The sequence below is a fragment of the Mus pahari genome, chromosome 14 (genome assembly GCF_900095145.1).
Source record: "Mus pahari chromosome 14, PAHARI_EIJ_v1.1, whole genome shotgun sequence".
NCBI classification, from domain to species: domain Eukaryota; kingdom Metazoa; phylum Chordata; class Mammalia; order Rodentia; family Muridae; genus Mus; species Mus pahari.
In genome coordinates this window covers 23,254,912-23,275,439 of record NC_034603.1, presented here as the reverse complement: position 1 = coordinate 23,275,439, position 20,528 = coordinate 23,254,912, and the positions used below count along the sequence as shown (strand labels likewise).

General features: G+C 50.1%; 1 protein-coding gene across 1 annotated transcript in view; it reads left to right on the top strand.

Annotated features, from left to right (window-relative positions):
- Fat2 (FAT atypical cadherin 2) overlaps positions 1 to 14,004 on the top strand; it is a 91,879-nt gene extending 77,875 nt beyond the window's left edge. Inside the window, exons 19-24 of the mRNA XM_021213675.2 lie at positions 1,221 to 2,031; positions 3,575 to 3,720; positions 6,285 to 6,726; positions 6,964 to 7,117; positions 10,311 to 10,768; positions 12,093 to 14,004. Coding sequence (XP_021069334.1) covers positions 1,221 to 2,031; positions 3,575 to 3,720; positions 6,285 to 6,726; positions 6,964 to 7,117; positions 10,311 to 10,768; positions 12,093 to 12,625 — 2,544 coding nt within the window. The 3' untranslated portion in view covers positions 12,626 to 14,004. The remainder of the gene's footprint in view (positions 1 to 1,220; positions 2,032 to 3,574; positions 3,721 to 6,284; positions 6,727 to 6,963; positions 7,118 to 10,310; positions 10,769 to 12,092) is intronic.
- Positions 14,005 to 20,528: the final 6,524 nt, after the last annotated feature.

Genomic DNA, 20,528 nt, shown 5'->3' with positions numbered 1-20,528 from the left:
CTTGTTACGGATGGTTATGAGCCACCATGTGGTTGCTGGGATTTGAACTCCGGACCTTCGGAAGAGCAGTCGGGTGCTCTTACCCGCTGAGCCATCTCTCCAGCCCGAGGATTGCATTTTAGCATTTGGGTTTTGTATAACTACTGAGCACTGGTGATAATCCACCCACAGCAGCCAACACTCTAAGCTAGCCTTGCCAAGCCAGGTTGAACAGTCACCCTAAGTTTTTAATATTCATTTATGTACTCGCTTCGAGCCCCTGGAGCTGGAGTTATAAGCAGTTGTGAGCCTGCAGCTGTGAGCATTGTGGGTGTTGAGAACAAAGCTTGCCACAAGCACTCGTAAGCACTGGGTCATCCTCCAGCCCTGGTTCTCCTAGCTAAGGAGGCCATTCCATCCTTGTTGAAAGCCTTCATGAGTTTCTCACCACTGTGCCACAGCCTTGTGCTCCTCAGCCCACTGTGGAGGCCAGCCCAGCCTTCCCCGCCTTTGCTCCGCCACCTTCCTGTTTAATTGGGCATGACACTTCGTCCACACCCAGGACCCCTTACCTGCTCTTCCTTCAGAGAGGCCTTCACCTCCCGCTGACCTAAGTCAGTCCCTCGCTTGTCTTCCTGTCTATTTTCTTTGCTTTGTCCAAGCCTCTTGCATGTTTGGTAACTCATCTTGCCTGTCCCCTGACCACAACAGAGGGCCCGGCCACAGAAAGCTCTCAACTGGTCCAGAGAATGACATTCACACTCCCATTCTGAACGTGTAGGAAAGAGAGGCTCTTCCTCAGTGGGGTAGCAGCCATGGACGGGTATGACGACTGCTCAGAGGAACCTGCCAACTTGCCAGAGTCTAGGGTAGAGAGTTGGGGTAGAGGGCTCAGAAGGGATGAAGTCGAAAAGATCGGCCTGTGCTGGAGAGCTGGCACAGTCAGCGTATGCACATAGACACAAGTAAGTGCAAACGTGCGCGTGCACACTTGTGGGAGTTTATTGGGAGGTATTTAGGAAGAGGCTTGGGACTCAGGAGGCTTGGGGAAATTTGTTGTTTTTCTGTTTCCATATCTTCTGCAAAACCTTAGGAAAGTCTCCAGCACATCCCTGTGCGTTGGAGTTTATCCTTTTCCAAACGTGACAGCATGCAACATCTGTCTCTGCAGGTGTGGAGAAGGGACATCAGCTGGACATAGAGATGCTTTTGAGTACCAATGCTCTTTGTTTTATCTTCAGGTGTCAGACAGTGGCCTCCCCCCCTTGTCATCTTCCACGTTGGTCAGAGTACACGTCACGGAGCAGAGCCGCTACCCACCCTCCACACTCCCACTGGAAATCTTCATCACGAAGGGGGAGGAGGAATTTCAGGGTGGCATGGTAGGTAAAATCCATGCTACCGACCGAGACCCCCAGGACACACTGACCTACAGCCTGGATCGGGAGGGAAGCCTGAGCAAGTACTTCACAGTGGGTGCATCCGATGGCAAGATCATTGCCTCTCAAGGACTGCCTCGTGGCCGATACTTGTTTAATGTCACAGTCAGTGACGGGACCTTCACCACCACCACTGGGGTCCACGTCCACGTGTGGCACATGGGGCAGGAGGCTCCGCAGCAAGCTGTGTGGCTGGGCTTCCACCAGCTCACCCCCGAGGAGCTCGTGAGTGATCACTGGCGCAACCTGCAGAGATTCCTCAGCAATATCTTGGACATCAAACGAGCCAACATCCACTTGGCCAGCCTGCAGCCTGCAGAGGCCACAGCTGGGGTGGACGTGCTTCTGGTCTTTGAGGGGCATTCTGGAACTTCCTATGATCTCCAGGAGCTGGCATCTGCCATAGCTCACTCAGCCAAAGAGATGGAGCACTCGGTAGGAATTCTGATGAGGTCAGCTCTGCCCGTGGTACCATGCCAAGGGCCAAGCTGCCAGGATCAAACCTGCCAAGAGACAGTGTCCCTGGAGCCCAGGGTGGGGCCCTCTTACAGCACAGCCAGGCTCAGCATCCTGACACCACGACACCACCTGGGGAAAAACTGCTCCTGCAATGGTAAGAACTGGGGATGGACTGCTGGCTCCTGGCTATCTGCCTCCGTGTAGACTCCCACCAAGGTTCATGAGCATAGCTGTAATCAAACTAAATGCCACAAACCAACACACCAGGGGGAGTGACTTCGCAAAGCATAGTCATGGGGTACTCCTCAGGTTCTCTCTGCCTTTTGGAGTTCTGAAAGTTAACAGTTGATTACTATAGAAATAGTGCCTAAAAGCACAGACTGGGGCATCAGGCTCCCAGGATTCACTTCTTCACCCTGGAGGGAATTCTTTTGACCGCTCGACACCCATGGGCTTTGCTACTGTAAGGACTGAGATGGACATTTCAGGTACTCTTGGAAAAGAGCCTGACAGAAGCCTGCAGACATGTGAGCTCCTGATGCTCCTGCCTGTTAGCTCCACAGCCTGCTAATATCAGCTCAAGAAGTAGACCCAACATAGGTTCAGACCTCAGCTCTGTTACCTCCTAGTGGGTGGGTTCTGGGCATGTCCTTGCGTGGGTTCTGTAAAGTCCACTAAATTCCTGTTGCCCATCAATAAACTAGAATAATAACAGCACCCCCCACAATTGGTTTGGGGAGTAACTTACAGATAGATAGATAGATAGATAGATAGATAGATAGATAGATAGCACATAGCCCATGGGTGGCCACTGTAAGCCCAGGATGATGCTGGCTGCCACCCACATGGGAGCAGTCGGTGCTGTAAAGAGCCTGCAGTATAGCAGGCTTCATGTGGGTCAACAGTCCCTTCCGTGTTAAAGATAGGCATTGTTCTGCCTGGAACTATACATCCTCCAATGGAGGCCAGGCTAGTCACACACTAGTGCATGGCTTTCAGAACCTTGCACTACTGATCCTCCACCTGGAGCCTGGCACACCACTCAAAGAGACTGTTGTGGGTGTGCTGCTAAAGTTCTCATTGCAAAACCATGGGTAATCCTTTCCTTTGGCATTCCCATGGTGGGTATGGCGGAAGGGAGCCTAAAGGTGGACTTTATGACACTGGTCACATTCTGAGCCTTGACGGACCTTCCTGCTACACTAATATATTGAGTTTTGGAAAACACATTGAGGTGTTTGCATCTTGGGATTCCTTGTACCTAAGCTTCCTCCCCGTTCTTTTTCCTTTATTGCCCTTTCCCACAGTCTCTTGCCCAGGTATCAGGAACTTACGACACATGAATCAATTTTCTGGGTATCTTATTTATCAAAATATATGGGTAGCACTGGGATTTAAAAGCTTGGTTTCCCACACCTGATTAGCTGATTTTTCTTCCTTCATGGTGGAAGCTTACTGTTCCTGCGTCTCAGGCTGGAAGTGATTCTGTGGGACCTGTACCCAGGGGGAGGCATGCAGGGTGGCAGGCCAGCTCCCTTTGTGGCTCTGGAAATGTGATCCACCCAATCCCAGCCTGGGCTCTTCATATATCAGATGTGGGAAATGTCCTCTCTGCCACCCAAAGGTTGAATGAGACAAAGTCGACCTAAGGGATCTGTGACATCTCAAGGGTAGTGACCCCTTGTGTTCATTTGCAGGTACCACCTTGAGGTTCAGTGGTCAGAGCTACATGCGGTATAGGCCCCTAGAGGCTCAGAACTGGCAGATCCATTTCTACCTGAAAACGCTCCAGCCATGGGCCCTTCTGATGTTCACCAATGAAACAACCTCTATTTCCTTGAAGGTAAGGTGACTCACACCTGAGTGGCTTCTGTGGGCACCCCAGACTGGGCACATGAGGGATGCAGGGAGGATGTCTGAGCCGATTCCTGGCAAAGGATCCCCCTCATGCTTTTCAAGGACACTGAGTGCAACTGTCAATCAGAACACACAGACACAGGACTTCCACCTGGAGATACATAACCCAGGCCATTCAGGGGTGGGGCTGCTTGCTCTGTGGAATGAGAAATTGCTGGAAGATAGGGAGAAGGATGTGAGCTCACACAACCCTGGCACTGTAAGAATAGTGTGTGTGTGTGTGTGTGTGTGTGTGTATGTGAGTGTGTGTGTAAGATGCCCCCTCCAAGTGTCCTTGCCCCCCACTGTGGGCCCGAGGGTTCTTCCCACTCCTGCCCATGCAATGTTGCACCCATCATCCCTGCCCCCCCACCTCACTGCTGTACGCCCCCCTACATATCCCTGCAGAGGGGAAAGAAAGGACGACGACCGGGGAGGGGGACAGTGGGGCCCCGAAGGGAGAAGGGAAGGCAGGCAGCAACGGAAAGGAGGGGTCTCCCGGGGCATGGGAGGGGGCTGCAGCGACATGCTCATTAATGCTCAGTTTCTCAAGGATTCTTTTTTTGTCCCATGGAACTCTTATCTGCTGCCTGGTCAAGTCACACCCACCGTCAGGAAGCAGGGAGAGACAGATGCTGGCGCTCAACTCCCTTCCCTCTTCTATCCAGCCCAGGACCCCATGCCACAGGAGAGATAGATGCTGGCGCCCAACTCCCTTCCCTCTTCTATCCAGCCCAGGACCCCATGCCACATTCAGGATAGTCTTCCCACCTTAGTTAAGCCGTTCTAGAATCTCCCTCATAGACACACCCGGATGTGTGTTTCCATGGTCATTAGTTGCCGATGGAGAAAACACATCACAGGGAGGTAGCTGTCTGGGCACGTTGGTTGTGATGGCCAGTTGGATGAACAACAGGAGACTGTTGGCATTCTTCTTGTTTTTAACTTTTTATTGGCTCTCCCACGCTTGGCTGCTGGCATTCTTAAACAATAGCCCAGGTCTACATGGATCTTGTGATGCAGGCAAGGCGGACAGACCTCACAGCAGGGGGGGGTCAAAGTGTAATGGAATTGGGGGGAGTGAATCAGGGAAGGTCTCAGAGGTCATTGTAAAGACTTTGCTTTCATCTGAGCAGAACAGAGGGTTTCAGAAGACCTGTAGCAAACACAATGGTCTGCCTTATTGTCACCATGGTGCTTGGCTTGAGAATAGAGTTTAGAGGAACAGAGAGATCCAGACAGGAGGAGGAAGCGCCAATAACCCAGGGGAGTGAGGGTGGCTTGTGGACATCAGGCTAATGACAGTTCACTGTGAAGAAAGTGTCAGCTTTAGGAAGGAATTAGAAGCCAATAGCCTTTCCTGGTGCACGGAAGAGAGAGAGAGAGCATGGGGGTGTAGTTTGGCCTGAGCCACTGGAAGGGTGGAGCTGCAGCTGAAGACCTGAGTAGAAGAGGTTGGGGGTTATTGGGAGCTCGGGTTAGACATGTGGGCTTCCAGAAGGAGGTAGCATAACCAGTCTAGTGTTGTGAGAGAGGTCTGGGGTAGGACTGGAGAGACGCAGGGTCAATAGCATGTTACTGAAAGCCATAAGGCTGCCTGAGAACACCAGGGAGTGTAGCTCAGCAAACAGGCTAAGACCCTTAGCGCACAGTCCAATGAAGAGAGAAGACAGAAGACAGAGCCACAGAGAAGGGTCTGAAGCATGAGCCTTCAAATGGGCTTAGGAAAAAAAAAATTATACTTGGAGTATGGCATCCAGGAAGACAAGAACACTTGGATCAGAAAGAAGCTGGGGGGTGGGCTTAATGAGGGAGAGCTTGCCTAGTGCGTGCAAGGCTCTGGGTCACCCTAAGAAGAGGGGAAAGGGGAGAGGAGGAGGGAGAGGAGAGAGAGGAGGAAGTACTGGGGGAATATGAGAAGGAAGAAAAAGGAGGCGAGAAAAGGAGAAGACAAGGAAGAAGGTGGAGGGGAATGAGAAGGACTGAAGAATCTCTCCTCGGGTCCCCTCCACCTTGGCGTTGTTTAGTTTTTTGCTAGTCTGGAACTGAACACTTAGGCTAGGTTAGCTGGTCTATTCACAGTCACTAATGATCCCATCACTAAGGTATCTTTGGGTCTCAGGTTCCCCAGCTGTCCAATGGGATCTTGACCCTTCCATGAAATATGGTGAGGACTGGATGGGATTTTGAGGACATTTGGAGTCTTCAGAGACAATCTCTGAAGCATTTGAAGATTCTTGGAAATGGGGATGTAGCCCAGTTGGTGGCATGCACCAAGAAGTAGATGTAATCCCCAGCACCATGTGCATGAGATGGGATGGTGAACAGCTGTTAATTCTATCAAATTAGGAGGTAGAGGCAGGAGGCTCGGGAGTTCAAGGTTATCCTTGGCTGCATAGCAAAGGGTGTGGGGTGGGGGTGGGGGTGGGGGTGGGGGAAGAACAACTGAAAGCCTGTCACAGGATGACAGAAATTCTTGTTTTGCTGATGGCTCTCTGTGCTTTCTCTCAGCTGGTCAATGGCTTCCTCCATCTGGAATACCGCTGTCCCGGTGGTTTCTATGGAAATCTTTCCTCCAAGCATCCTGTGAATGATGGACAGTGGCACTCCATGCTATTGGAGGAGAGGGACACTTCTGTTCATCTGTTGGTTGACACCGCAGACAACACTTCCCTTGTCATCCCAGAGGAATGTCAGGGTCTGAGGACTGAGAGACACCTACTTCTGGGTGGCCTTGTCCCCTCGAATCCTTCCTCAAATGTCTCCCTGGGCTTTGAAGGTTGCCTGGATGCTCTTGTGGTTAACAGTGAGAGGTTAGAGCTGCTTGGCCACAGAAAGAAGATGGCAGGCCGCCTAGAGACACGGGCCCTCAGCCAGTGCTGCTGGCCTGCCACGGCCTGCAGCCAGAACCCGTGCCTCAATGGTGGGAGCTGTTCACCTGCCCTTGGATCAGGTATGGACTGGGAAGATGACCCCAAGGGTTATCCCAAAGGCCCCTGACAGTGACCTATCCCTGTGTCTCACTGTAGAGTTGACAGGGTAGGGTCCCTCACCACAGCCCAGGGTGATCTCGGGCAAGCCACTAGCATCCAGCAGATAAATGATTCTTGAACTACAGCACAAAGACACAGGTTTTACTGGGGCCCCCAACTACTAGCCTATTGCTTACCCACCTTCCTCTCTCTCCCAGGATACCTGTGCAGGTGCCCCCTTCCGTTCTCTGGCAGGAACTGTGAACTTGGAAGGGAGAATTGTACTTCTGCGCCCTGCCAAGAAGGTGGCACATGTGTCTCCTCCCCTGAAGGCACTTCCTGTAACTGCCCTCACCCTTACACAGGTGACAGGTAAGCCCAAAAAGCCACATGCCCTGACTCCTTACACTGGGACGTTAGGGAGTGTTCTTTGCCCTCTCGCCTCTAGGGAGGCCAATGTGAGTTCAGAAGGCCCACTCTCTGGGCCTTTTCCTCCTATGACTTTCTTACATCAGGATACTGTGGGAGGAAAGGTTTGTGGGAAAAGGTGGTTTCCCAAGCCCAATTCCCATCCATCTGAACCAGACCATAACAAGGGACCAGGAAGCCACACAGCTCAACAGCTCTTTAGAGCATGTCAACTCTGGCTGACATCTGCAGAGAATGACCACACTTCCTTTGTACTGTGTGTCCCAGAGACACTTGGGGAAACTGATTCCCCTGGGCTCGGGAATGGTTCTGTCTCAGACCCCACTGCAAAACTGTGCACCCTGCCCGAGGCTAGGCCAGGCCATGAGGGTTGTTGGGGAAGGAGAGACAGTCTAGAAACCTAGAAACGAAGCACTTGGACAGGTAGGTAGTGTTGGAGCCCCCAAGCTTAGGAACCTTTAAGGAGTCATAGGAGGGAACTATGAACCGATAAACTCAGGATGACCTAGAATGGGCCTTGATTTTACTTTAACAAGCTCCCAGGAGATTCCCGTGTAGTCAGCCTGGATATAACAATCATTGACCACCAGTCACAGTGGCTCATGACTGCAGTCCCAGCACTTAGGAGGTCAAGGTCAAGATCCAGACTGGAGGGATAGCTTATTGGTTAAGGGTACTTGCTGCTCAATCGTAAGTGTGAGAGTTAAGATTCCAGCACCCACATAATGGGCCATGTGTTCCATGAATGCCTGTGACCTGCTGGCTTCCAGCCCGGCCAAGAAAACAAAAGCACCAGGCTCAGGGATAGACGCTGTCTCAGAGGAATAGGGAGGGAGTGATAAACGAAGACACTCACTGCTCTCATATATTCAAAGGCACACACACACACACACACACACACCCCACTGTACTGGGGGCCAGCATAGCCTGGTGATTTCTGTGTCCCTGTCCCTAACAACCCCCACACAAATTATCTATGCATGCATAGTAGTTCAAGGTCAATCTGGTCTAAGACCTACCATCTTTAAAAAGGAAAGGAAAGGAAAGGAAAGGAAAGGAAAGGAAAGGAAAGGAAAGGAAAGGAAAGGAAAGGAAAGGAAAGGAAAGGAAAGGAAAGGAAAGGAAAGTCAATGGCGTAGTCTTCCCACTGTTTTGGAGATGGGAAACTGAGGCCCATAGAGGGAAAGGGCTTCCCAAGATTATCCAGTATTTCAATGACTCGAGTCCCCGGCAGCCATCATTACTCTCCTGCTCCCTGCCTGTTCTGATGTAAAATGGTATGTATTGGGGTCATTGGAGGGTACGTGGGGGCAGGCCAGGAAAGTGGTGTTTGTGTTTTAAAAGAGGAACCTGGGGAACAGAACACAGCATTTGCACTGCAGAACAAGGTACTTGTGGTGAAATTCTAAGCACTGAGAGATATTTGGGCCTCAGCTGGGGTGGGAGAACTTTTCTCCCCAATCCCTTCAAAGTGGAAAACAACAGATGTTTTCTAAGGAAATTATACCAGGGAATGCAAAGTTGAAGATGGCCTGGGAGGTCACATAGTGTCTTAGGTTCTCTTCCTGTTGCTGTGATAAAATAATCTGACTAAAGCAACTTAAGAGAGGAAGGATTTATTCTGGCTCACAGGTACAGTCAATCATGGATGTCAAGGGGCAAGAGCTTGAAGCAGCTGGCCCCATCCACAGTCAGGAAGCAGAGAGAAATGAATGCACACTGCTGCTCAGTTTCCTTTCTCTACTGGTACAGCCTAGTATCCTAGCCAGGGAATGGTGCTGCCCACAGTGGGCATGTCTTCCTATCTAAGTTAATGTAATCATAGTAATCCCACACAGGTATGCCCGCACGGCCATCCATCTCCTGGATGCTTCAAGATCCTGTCAGGTTGACAATTAGTACTTCCTCCAAGCAGTGGTCGCATGTAAAGCAGCTAAGCTGTGCAGGACCATGCTGGCTTCTTAGGGCTCAGTGAAGAGCAGCAGGTAGCATTCTACCTGATTTCTATTCCTGGGCCTCAGCTGACTTGTATCTGGTAGATAGACACTCTTCCTAGGGGACAGCCTGGTAGACCAGATGTCTCCACAGCTGTAGAATCTTACTTCATTGGTGGAGAGAATATCCTAGGCCTGGATGTCATTGGAAGGAATGGATATTGGCAGGTTGCATGGTCACAAATGAGGCTGCTTCTGAATCCTGTGCTTGACCATGGGAAGATGGCTCAATTGGTAGGTAACACGCTTTCCTACCTTGCAAGCTTGAAGATCTGAGTTCAATCCCCAGAACTCACGTAAAAGTGTTGGGTGTGGTGGTGTACACTTGTGACTTCTCAAGGAACAGAGATAGGCCAAGTTCCTGAAACTTCCTGGCCAACCAGCCTCACTTAGTAAGTCTCTCACCAACTGAGAGGCCCTGTTTCAAAAACAAGGTGGGTGGTGCCTATGAAATGACATCCAAGATGACCTCTGTCTTCACACACATGTGCATTCATATGAATATGCGCTCATACACACATGTATACTTGTATGCATATTTGTATATGTGGAGGCACATGCACCCAATAATATGAGGTGTCCAGAGGAGGATGCCTAGTGTTCTGCTCTGTTGCCTTCTGTCTTATTCTTGTGAGACAGGGTCTCACAGTACTGAGGGCCAACAAGGCCTGGTGAGCCTCCTGTCTCTGCTCTTCACATGTTGGGGCCAACACAGCTAGATTTTTGTGTGGATGCTAGCGATTCAAACTCAGTACCTCACACCTAAACAGTAGGTGCCCTTACCCACTGAGCTATGTCTCCAGCCTCAGACTGCACACACACACACACACACACACACACTCACACGAGTGGGGATGGTGAAATCACAAGATTGGGGGTGAGGCCTCTATCCCATGGGGCTGGAAAAATAGCTCAGTGGTTAAGAGCACTTGTTGCTCTTTCAGAGGACCTGGGTTTGATTCCCAGCCCCTACATGGTGGCTCACGAATGGTCTGTAGGATATTATTCTCTCTTCTGGCCTCAGAGAGCATCAGACACACATGTGATGCACAGACATACGTGCAAACAAAATATTCATGCATTAAATATTTTTTAAAAGAGGGACCTTCAAGAATCCACTAAGTACTTCTTAATCTCTGCAGGTGTGAGATGGAAGCAAGGGGTTGCTCTGGAGGACACTGTCTCATCACTCCTGAGATTAAGAGAGGGGACTGGGGACAGCAGGAGTTTCTCGTAATCATAGTAGCCTTACCTCTCCTCATCATTGCCACCGTGGGACTCCTCCTCTACTGCCGTCGCTGCAAGTCTCACAAGCCAGTGGCCATGGAGGATCCAGACCTCCTAGCCAGGAGCATTGGTGTCGACACCCAAGCTTCGCCTGCCATTGAGCTCGATCCCCTTAACGCCGGCTCCTGCAATGACTTAAACCAACTGGAGCCCAGTAAGACCTCAGTTCCAAATGAACTTGTCACCTTTGGACCTAGCTCCAAACAGCGGCCGATGGTGTGCAGTGTGCCTCCCAGGTTTCCACCAGCTGTAGTCTCCTCCCACCCTGGCCACGAGCCCATCATCAAGAGAACCTGGTCAAGCGAGGAGCTGGGTCAGTATAACCAAAAGTCCTGTGGCTCAGGGATGTATGGAAGGGGGTGGAAGCCCGAAATACTCCATTAGTATACACATTGGTATACACTTTGGTATACAATGGAATAGCCATTGATCAAACCAATCTCTGGGTATGGGTCATGTAGGGATGCATTCCAGGTCACAGTGCATAGATGACTGGAGAAGACGCTAAGTCCCTTGACCCAGAGTTTGCAGCTCATCATGTCTGTTCCATGACACAGTTCTCTAAACTCCAAGTCACACCATAGGACTGATTTATGTTCACGTCATAAAAGGTAGACTTGATGGTCTTGGGTGGACTCGGGAATGAAGTGGGGATGTCTGCACCCTTGTGCTGTTCTGGAAATGGAAAAAGTTCTAGCAGTCCAATCTGGAAGTGAGATTTAGCTGGCCCAGAGAAGGAAACTACAGCCCCTTTCATCTTTGGTTCAGAAGGAGGTAGATTTGTAAAGGGCCTTCTATTTTTTCTGGTATGTTCTCCAGTAGTTACAACAGGTATAGTCGTGGCATGTCACCGAGGCCATAAAGATGAAATGAGTTGCTCTAAATCTCAACTTGTCTTTGGCAGAGACGGGTGTAGGATAAGGGGACTCCTTCCAAGCCTCCTCTCATCCCATCACCTCCTATGATAGGCACCATGCCATCACCAAGCCCACTTCTGGTACCAATTTGTCTTAGTCAGGGTTACTATACCTTAACAAAACATCATGACCAAGAACAATTTGGGGAGGAAAGGGTTTATTCAGCTTACACTTCCACATTGCTACTGATCACCAAAGATGTCAGGACTGGAACTCAAGCAGGTCAGGAAGCAGGAGCTGATGCAAAGACCATGGAGGGATGTTCCTTACTGACTTGCTTTCCCTGGCTTGCTCAGCCTGCTCTCTTATAGAACCCAAGACTACCAGCCCAGGGATGGTTCCACCCACAAGGGGCCCTTTCCCCTTGATCACTAATTGAGACAATGCCCTACAGCTGGATCTCATGGAGGCATTTCCCCAACTGAAGCTCCTTTCTCTGTGATAACTCCAGCCTGTGTCAAGTTGACACAAAACTAGTCAGTACAGCAGTGGAGATTCGCAAGATGGGCTGGCGTTGAGTTTAACCTCAGGCTCCAATTTGCCTTCACTGGATTGTAGATCCATCCCAGCTTCCAGAGACGACATGTACAGATAGGTCACATGCCCACCAGCTCCCTGAGCCATCCCTACCAGATGTCAAGTCATTGATAGCCCCTGTACAGCTTGCTAGAATGCACCACAGAAACACAGACCTCACCAAGTCTTACTGTTCTCTTTCAGTATACCCAAGTGGAGCTGCAGTCTGGCCTCCAACTTACTCGAGGAAGGAACAATGGGAATATCCACATCCTGAAGCAATGCAGGGACCTCTGCCACCCTCTCCTCGACGCCATGTTAGTCCCGCCGTGATGCCAGATCCTACTGGGCTCTATGGGGGTTTCCCTTTCCCCCTGGAACTGGAAAACAAGCGGGCACCCCTCCCACCCCGTTACAGCAACCAGAACCTGGAAGACCTGATACCTCCACGGCCTCCCAGCCCCCGGGAACATCTGCTTGCCCCCTGTCTCAACGAGTACACAGCTATCAGCTACTACCATTCACAGTTCCGCCAGGGAGGGGGTGGGCCGTGCCTGGCAGAGGGGGGCTATAAGGGGGTGAGCATGCGCCTCAGCAGAGCTGGGCCATCCTATGCTGACTGTGAAGTGAATGGTGGGCCTGCCCCAGGTCGGAACCAACCTCGAGCTCCTCCCAACTACGAGGGCTCAGATATGGTAGAGAGTGACTATGGAAGTTGCGAGGAAGTCATGTTCTAGCTTCCTGCTCTCAGAGGAAAGCATGGGGGAAGCCCTGGCCCTCACACAGTCTCCCAATGTCATGGGAAGTGAGTTGGGTGTGGCTGGGAGGAAAAAGGGAAGCCAGCACATCCCCAGTCCAGACGTTCATCTCTTAAAATGTGCTCTTCAGGTCCCCAGCTTGTCCTTGAGGGTGAGGGGAAGCTGAAGGTAGAGCTGTAAAAATGGCGGTAGGGCCCCAGGAAAGAGGAGGTGCCCAGACGGGTGCACACTGGGGTGAGAACTAGGAGGGTTAATCCCTCAGATCTGCCAGCTCCCAGCCCCAGCAAGAAAGAGCTCCAACCACCAGCTCAGCGTGTCTGGGCCACATTCTTACAGCTTCTCACAGGCCCTTCATGGGGCAGGCAGGTTTGTGCCCAGTAGGCAACCAGCATTCATCTACTGTGGAGAAGAGACCGGAACCTTCTGAGATCCATGCAGTGGTCTCCTAAGGGACTAAAGGGTAGGCAGCCTGTAAGCAGGTACTACCGTCACCTGAGTATCTGCTTTGTGTGTACCTTTGGGACATCTATGCCAAGTGTCTCATGCCAGCACTATTCTGAGCACTGGCAGCAAGAACAGTCTTGGACGTTGAGTCACTTGGACTTCCCTCTTCTGGAAGTCTTGTTCTTGAAGCTTCAGGACTTGTCCCCCCTCTGCCGGCGGGGTCCTCCCTGAGACCTTCTGCGCTGAAGAATTCAGATCTCTCGGAATGCTGAGTTAATTGTCCCAAACTTCCCAGGCACTTTCAGACAGGAGCAAGAAGGAAGTAGTTCATTTGAAAATTTTCTTAGGCACTTTTCAACCTTGCTGTCTGGATGTGTTTTCCCAAGAGGGTTTCTTCTTGTTTAGACACAAGGACTTCAACTGCCATCCAGGACCAGGTAGAGGTGGAAAGTCAGCCAGCAAGGCCAGACACCCTGCCTTCTCCCTCCCCTTTATCATAGACGCCTGCCAATCAAGTGTTACCCACACTGACTCAGCCCTGTGCATGGAGGATCAGTGTGGGCACGTGTCTGCACATGTGGGCACCCATGGACCGTGTGTGTATGCGCACATGTGTAGAAAGTTATGTAGCTGGGAGTGACAGAGACTGGAAGCTAGGGAGGCCTGTAGTGGCCTGAACACTCTGCCCTCTGCCAGTCCCTCTCTGGTCCACTGCCTTTTCACATGTGTGGTTTTGGAGTTAGAAGTCAAGGGGAAGAGACTCCCACCCACAGAGCTGTTCAGAGAGACTGCTGCATGGGAGGGCGCATCCGTCGGCCATGTGTGACTCTGGGTGTGACTGATTGCACAAGTGGCTTTGGTGGCCATTTGATTTTTTTTTTTTTTAACAATAAATATCTTTTTTTTTTACTGTTATTTTTTTCTGTGTCACTTCGAGCATTTCAGGCTGGGTCAGGGCCATGTTAAGAGAATGTGTCCAAGTCTAGGTTCATAAAGAATCCAGGAACTGGAAGGGTTTATCACTCTGACACCTGCTAAGCTAGACTCTAGAGCTTAACTAGACATGAAGCCGGAGGTCTGAGCAGGGCCAGAACACTATTTTGGAGAAATGCTTCTGATTCTAATACTCCTTCTCAAGTTCAATTTTTTAAAAAAATCTTCGAACTGAGCATGATGGTACGTGCCTTTAATCCCAGCACTTGGGAGACAGAGGCAGGAGGATTTCTGTGAGTTAGAGGCAGGTCTCTGAGTTAAAGGCCAGCCTGGTCTACACAGTGAGTTCCAAGACAGCCAGGGCTACACAGAGAAACCCTGTCTTAAATCATTACCACCACCATCATCATTTAATCTATTTGTATATGTGTTTGGAGGCCAGAGGACAACTTGTGGGAATTAGTACTCTCCTTCCATCAAGTAGCTCCCAGGGATCAAACTTAAGTCGTCAGGCTTGGTGTCACTCTTACCAGCTGAACCAGCGCCCCAGCCCCAAGCTCCTCAATACAAAGATGGGGAAACTAAGGTTCTGGAGCACCAGCATGTCAATAGTCCGAGGCTCAAGACGTCGTTTCTCGGCACCACATGGGATGGCTGCAGTAGGGGCCTCACAACATAACAAGTCTTGGGGACCCGGCAACTACTGCTCCGCTGCTCAGTGGGACTTCCCCTGGCGGCTGTCGCGACCTGAGCCTGGAAAGTCCAGTCAGTCACAGATGGCCAGTGTTCGATATCCATGTGGACTCAGGGCTCTGCAGTCAGGTAGGTAGGCTGCCTTGCTCAGCTCCACTGCACGCGAATACATCCTCCATCAGCTTTGACCTGACTCTTGTTCTGAGAGCTTCTTTTAAGACCTCATGTAGCCCAGGCTGGATACATCCCAACTCAGTAAGCAGCCAAGGACGACCTCAAAGTCCCCATCCCCCACCTCCATCTCCTGAGTGCTGGGTGTGCGTCGGGAATAGACATCAGAGCTTCATGTGTGCTAGGCAAGACTCTACCAATTGGAGCCACATCCCCTGTTCTTGTCAGAGAGGCTCTCAATAGGTCTTGCGTGGAAGACACTCAAGCCTCTTACTCATGCATAGGCACCCCTCAAAAGAACGACATGTTTCTTACATCAGTGAACCAATGTAGGTACACCAGGAGCCAAAGTGCATAGTACACAGTAGGGCTCATTCCTGGTGTTGTAACAGGACATCGACCTTAATTATATCATATGGGACAATTTCTCTCCTTCTGCCTCAGCTTCTCAAACACCGGAATTACACCACACGTTTCACAACATGGCAGAACTTTCCAGGCAGTCTACCTTAGCAATTCTTCCCTCCGTGTGTGATACATACTGCTGTCCAGCTGGACTTGTATTCTTTCCATTTTACCCAGTCTGAGACTCCATCCCACACTCAGGGCTGGTCTTCCCCCTCAGTTAAACCTCTCTAGAAACTCCCTCAAGGTGGGGCTGGAGAGTTGGCTCAGTGGTTAAGAGTGCTAACTGTTCTATCAGAGGTCCCGAGTTCAATTCCCAGCAACCTCAGTCAGGGTGGCTCACAACTATCTGTAATGGGATCTGGTGTGTCTGAAGACAGCTACAGTGTATTCACATACATAAAATAAATAAACCTTAAAGAAAAGAAAGAAACTCCCTCGAGGACATAACCAGGTGTCTCCTGGGTGATCCTAATAGCCACTGTTATACCAAAGATGGTCTGTATTTTCTTTATGATGGCTTCTGTGATTTTATGATTTTTTTTTATAGTTTTATGTTTTACTAATGGACCCAGGTCTCACTCAGCTTTTTAGATGAGGGTACTCAGTCGTCAGCACCACTTATTGAAAAGACTGTCTTCCTACCAATGATGCCCGTTGCTTTTTTACCAAAGTCCTCCTGGAATTCTTGTTTTTTTTTTTTTTTCAATAGACAAATATAGTAAATAATATCACATTGGTTAGTGTGATGGATAATACTGTCAACTCAGCGGGACCTGCAATCCATTCAAAGATTGATTCAGCTAAGCCTCTTTGGAGAGTTCTAAGACGTGCCCAGAGTAATTCCAAATCTAGTCTGGTTGACAGTGAAGGTTAAGCTCTGTAAACAGCAGTGTCAGCCAGCCCCTAACAATGAGGACATCACGAGTTAGTTTTCTTTAGACAGCGCCTCACGTAGCCCAGGCTGCCCTCGAGCTTACTATGCAGCTGAAAGTAAACTCAGGCTTCTCACCCTACTTTCACTGCCACGTTCCATTTATGCCGTGCTGGGACCGTCCATCAGCGGAGCTACACCCAGGCCGCCAGTCACTCTCTTCTAACACAAGCTATTCAGATCAAAAGAACTGTGTTTTGGGACCATCAAATTAGTCATGTTCCACTCCAAGGTCCTCAGAGAAGCACTCTCAGGTCCAAAAACCCAACCGCCTTTTTGTGTGCACCTTCCCAGGTTGACCACCAGGGGGCTCTCTGTGCTTAAGAACCAATCCTCCTTCAAGCCACTTGATCCAAACATTCTGAGTCTGGCCCAACAGTAACAGTAACGACAGAGCTCACAACCAGTAGCCACCATCCTAAAGCCACTTGCTGACCACTTGCTGGAAGTCAGGCACCTGGCATGACTATTGTCCCAAGTCACCTAACCTTCCTGAAGCCATCCTGACGTAGGTTCTGTCAACTCCGTTTATGGGGAGCAAGTGAGGCACAGAGAAACTAAAATAGCTTGTATTATGTCGGTGATTTAAATACACAAGTTTAGGAGTGATGAAGGTTTGAACCCAGGTCTCCCCTGCATGTGAGTTTGTGAAGCCATCTCAAATATAGACAATCAACACACAGCAGCAGTAAGAATGACCCATGGGGCAGAGGTCCAAACTAGGCCAGCCCAGAACTCTAACGCTAAGTGGTACCAAGAGCCAGAGGGTCACAATCTTGAGAGGTGGAAATCTGTTCAATCTTGAGGCTCTAGTCCAGGCCCCTCCTGTAGCCCTACACCTGGTCTTGAGGGCATTAAGAATGACCAGCTATCTGGAACACAGCCAGAAAGGGGGAGTCTGAAGGAAAGGGACAGAACAAGGACCCCCAGCATGTCATCTGAGGGGCTGCAGGAGGCAGGCAGGGGGCAATTCCTGCTGAGGGGAAGATAGAGACAAAGCTCGACAAGGTGCAAGCAACGGAAGACGCCTGTGTGGGGATGCTGGTGTGTGTGTGTGTGTGTGTGTGTGTGTGTGTGTTAGGGGGGGTCACACAGAGTCAGTCCCAGGGTTATCAAGGATTTCTAGAAAGAGTGACTGTGCTCACTGGAAATATAAAGACATGGGAGATCTTGGAAGGAGCTGGGTGCCATGACCAGAGTCTTAAGGTTTTGGAATTATGATAGAGGGACTCAGCCAGAGACGTCTATGTCATTTTGAGCTGACGGTAAGAGAGAGTCTCAAAGATCTGACTGGGAGAGAAGGTCAGACATGACATTCTAGGGTAGGGAGTGACTTGTCCAGGGCCCACAGCTGCTTCAGTGCAAGGAGAGAATCACGGTCACTGTAGGGTACAGTGAGTTAGTGAGTTGCCACTGTGGGCTGCCACTGTGGGCTGCCACTGTGGTAGGGCACTGACCCCGTGCTGATTGACAGCCTCACAGCCTCCTGAAATGCATGAGCGCCCTCTGGGACCTGACTTGTCAAAGACAGTCTAGAATTTTCTGCGATAAGTCTCCAAGGTCCAGCCAAGGAAATTGCTTGGTGAGGTTAACGTGAAACTGAAAAACACTAGGAAGTCTACTTGCTCGTGCAGGACACCACTCACTACAGGTGACACTGAGTCCTCAGGGACAGGCTCACCCCTGGGGCAGACGCTGAGGGGAGAGACACTCACTTAACCAATGCCCTCAGCAGTGAGGCAAGCGGCCGAGTACAGAGACTCTCATCATCCATGCCATCGGTTCCTGGACCTGCCAAGGTTACCAGACTCTGTGAAAGCTTCAGTCCCCTGTGTAAAAGTGTGCGATCTGCCTGTGACCTATACAGGTCTTCCTGCATACTGCCTGTCCTCTCTAGATTATTTCTCACGCTGGAGATCATGTGGATGAGAGGTGAGGGAACCACAAAGCCAGTCTATACTTGCTATGAAGTGCAATGTTTCCTGTGTTCGGTGGGTTGCATCTGCAGCTGAGGTACCTGTAAGGCCACGGAGGGCTGATGGAGCCACATCTCCCTAGCACAGCTAGGCTTAAGGCTAATCAGATAACAACACACAGCTGAGGGAGGAGCCAGGAATTCCCACCAAATTAGCCAGGGAAGAGTCCAGAGACAAGCTGAATCCCCACTTGGGAAGCAGAGGCAGGTGAATCTCCCAGAGTTGGAGGCCAGCCTGATCTCCAAAGTGAGTTCCGGGGTACCCAAAGAAACCCTATCTCAAAGAAACAAAACAACAGCAAAAAAGTTGAGTCCTGGGTTGAGCATAGACAAGGGCAGCCAGCTAGGTCAGGCACAAGTGATGATGTGAAGACTCGGGGCACCGAGACCGAGAATGTGGACAGCGGGGTGGCTCTCACAGATGGCAGTCGAGGACTAGTGAAGGCTGGGATCAGAGCAGCGTGGGTGGCTTAGGTACCCAGCAGGTCTTGGGGGTGAGAGACTGCTCTGTGCCCACTAAAGGAGAGGAAACAGATGAGATGTGGTGACAGTGGTGGGAGGCAGGAGCCATGGGTGTCAGGCGGTGAGTCCTGGCTCGTTAGAAAATGTGAGTCCCAGATACGTTTTTAAAAACCCTCTAATGTCTCTATGTGCAAAGGAGATATTGCCAGACGTTTCTTTCCCTGGCTCTGAGTATTAAATCAGATGCTATATAGAAAACTGTTGATTGTCATTGACATGAAGTCTCAAAACATGATTCGACCATTACCATTGAAAAAGCAGCCTCTGGGTAGTTCACACACAGCCTCTGGGTAGTTCACACACCCACACACCTTTGCTCCAGGGCCAAGGGTAGAGTGGAGTGGAGAGGGGGGAGGTGGCTCAGTGGGTAAGAATGTTTTCTGCACAAGCGTGAAGACCTGAGTTCAGATACCCAGAACCCACATTAAAACCTAAGGTATCGACATACATGCTTACAGCCTGTGTCACAGGGGCAGAGACTAGAGAATTTCTGGATTTGGCTAGCATCCAGCCTAGCTCCAGGTTCAGTGAGAAATCTTGTCTCCAGAGAGCAAGCAGGATACCCAACATCTAGGTGTGCACACTTGCACACATCTATATGCATACATCGCGTACACACAATATAAATGTTTTAGAAGGCAACCTTCTACATTTCTCTTTAAAGATTTATTTATTATTACATGTAAGTACACTGTAGCTGTCTTCAGACACCCCAGAAGAGGGCATCAGATCTCATTGCAGATGGTTGCGAGCCACCATGTGGTTGCTGAATTTGAACTCAGGACCTTTGGAAGAGCAGTCAGTGCTCTTAACCGCTGAGCCATCTCTCCAACCCCAACCTTTTACATTTTTATTGATATGGTCTCACCAAGCTGCACATTGAACAACAGGCCAATTTTGCTATATGTAGATCAGAATTCAACCTATTTAAAAAGATGAGGGAGACCATGGTCTACAAGAGCGGTTCTCAACCGTCCTAATGCTGCGACCCTTTAATACATACAGTTCTGCGTGTTGTGGTGACCCCAACCATAAAATTATTTTTGCTGCTACTTCATAACTGTGTACTGTTCTATTATTTTGGTACTATTATGATTCATGATGTAAACGTGTGTGTTTTCCACTGGTCTTAGGGGACTCTGTTAAAGGGTCCCCTGAGACCAGTGGAACTTAAGGACTGAGAACTGCTGGTCTAGGACAAATGTACCATACAAGATTCACGGTCCCCAAGCACATCTGCAAAGGGCAGAAATGAAGCAGCTGCCTACCTAGGAAACCCAGGTCAGCTCACTGTCAGTCATATGTATGTCTCCAGCAGGGCAGGGCTTACCTTGAGGAACCCGGAGATCTGGGCTGTGAATTATAGCCATTACACAGGAAGGATGCAGATGATCATGTAAACAAGTGCTTTGACTCCCTTCCGTTCTCTAAGCCCTGCATCCTCTGACACTCCCTTCACCCTCCCAGCTGAGGCTGTAAGCAAAGATAAGATAAGCAGGTACCTGGAGAAGCACAGGAATTCTGGTACCGACCCCTGCTCTGTTGTAGTTCCTTGTGCCAGCTGGTGGCCTGTAAAGACTGAGTCTTTCTTTGGGAGGGACCTTGGGTTGACTCAGTGTATGTGTGCACACACAGTCATGCACCAGACAAGGAACGTGAGTGCTTGGCCATATATGCGATTGTGACCTAATTATTTATTCTGCCTGGTGAATCAGCAGCCACATCAGTTAGTGTAGATAATCTCTCTCTCTCTCTCTCTCTCTCTCTCTCTCTCTCTCTCTCTCTCTCTCTCTCTCTCTCTCTCT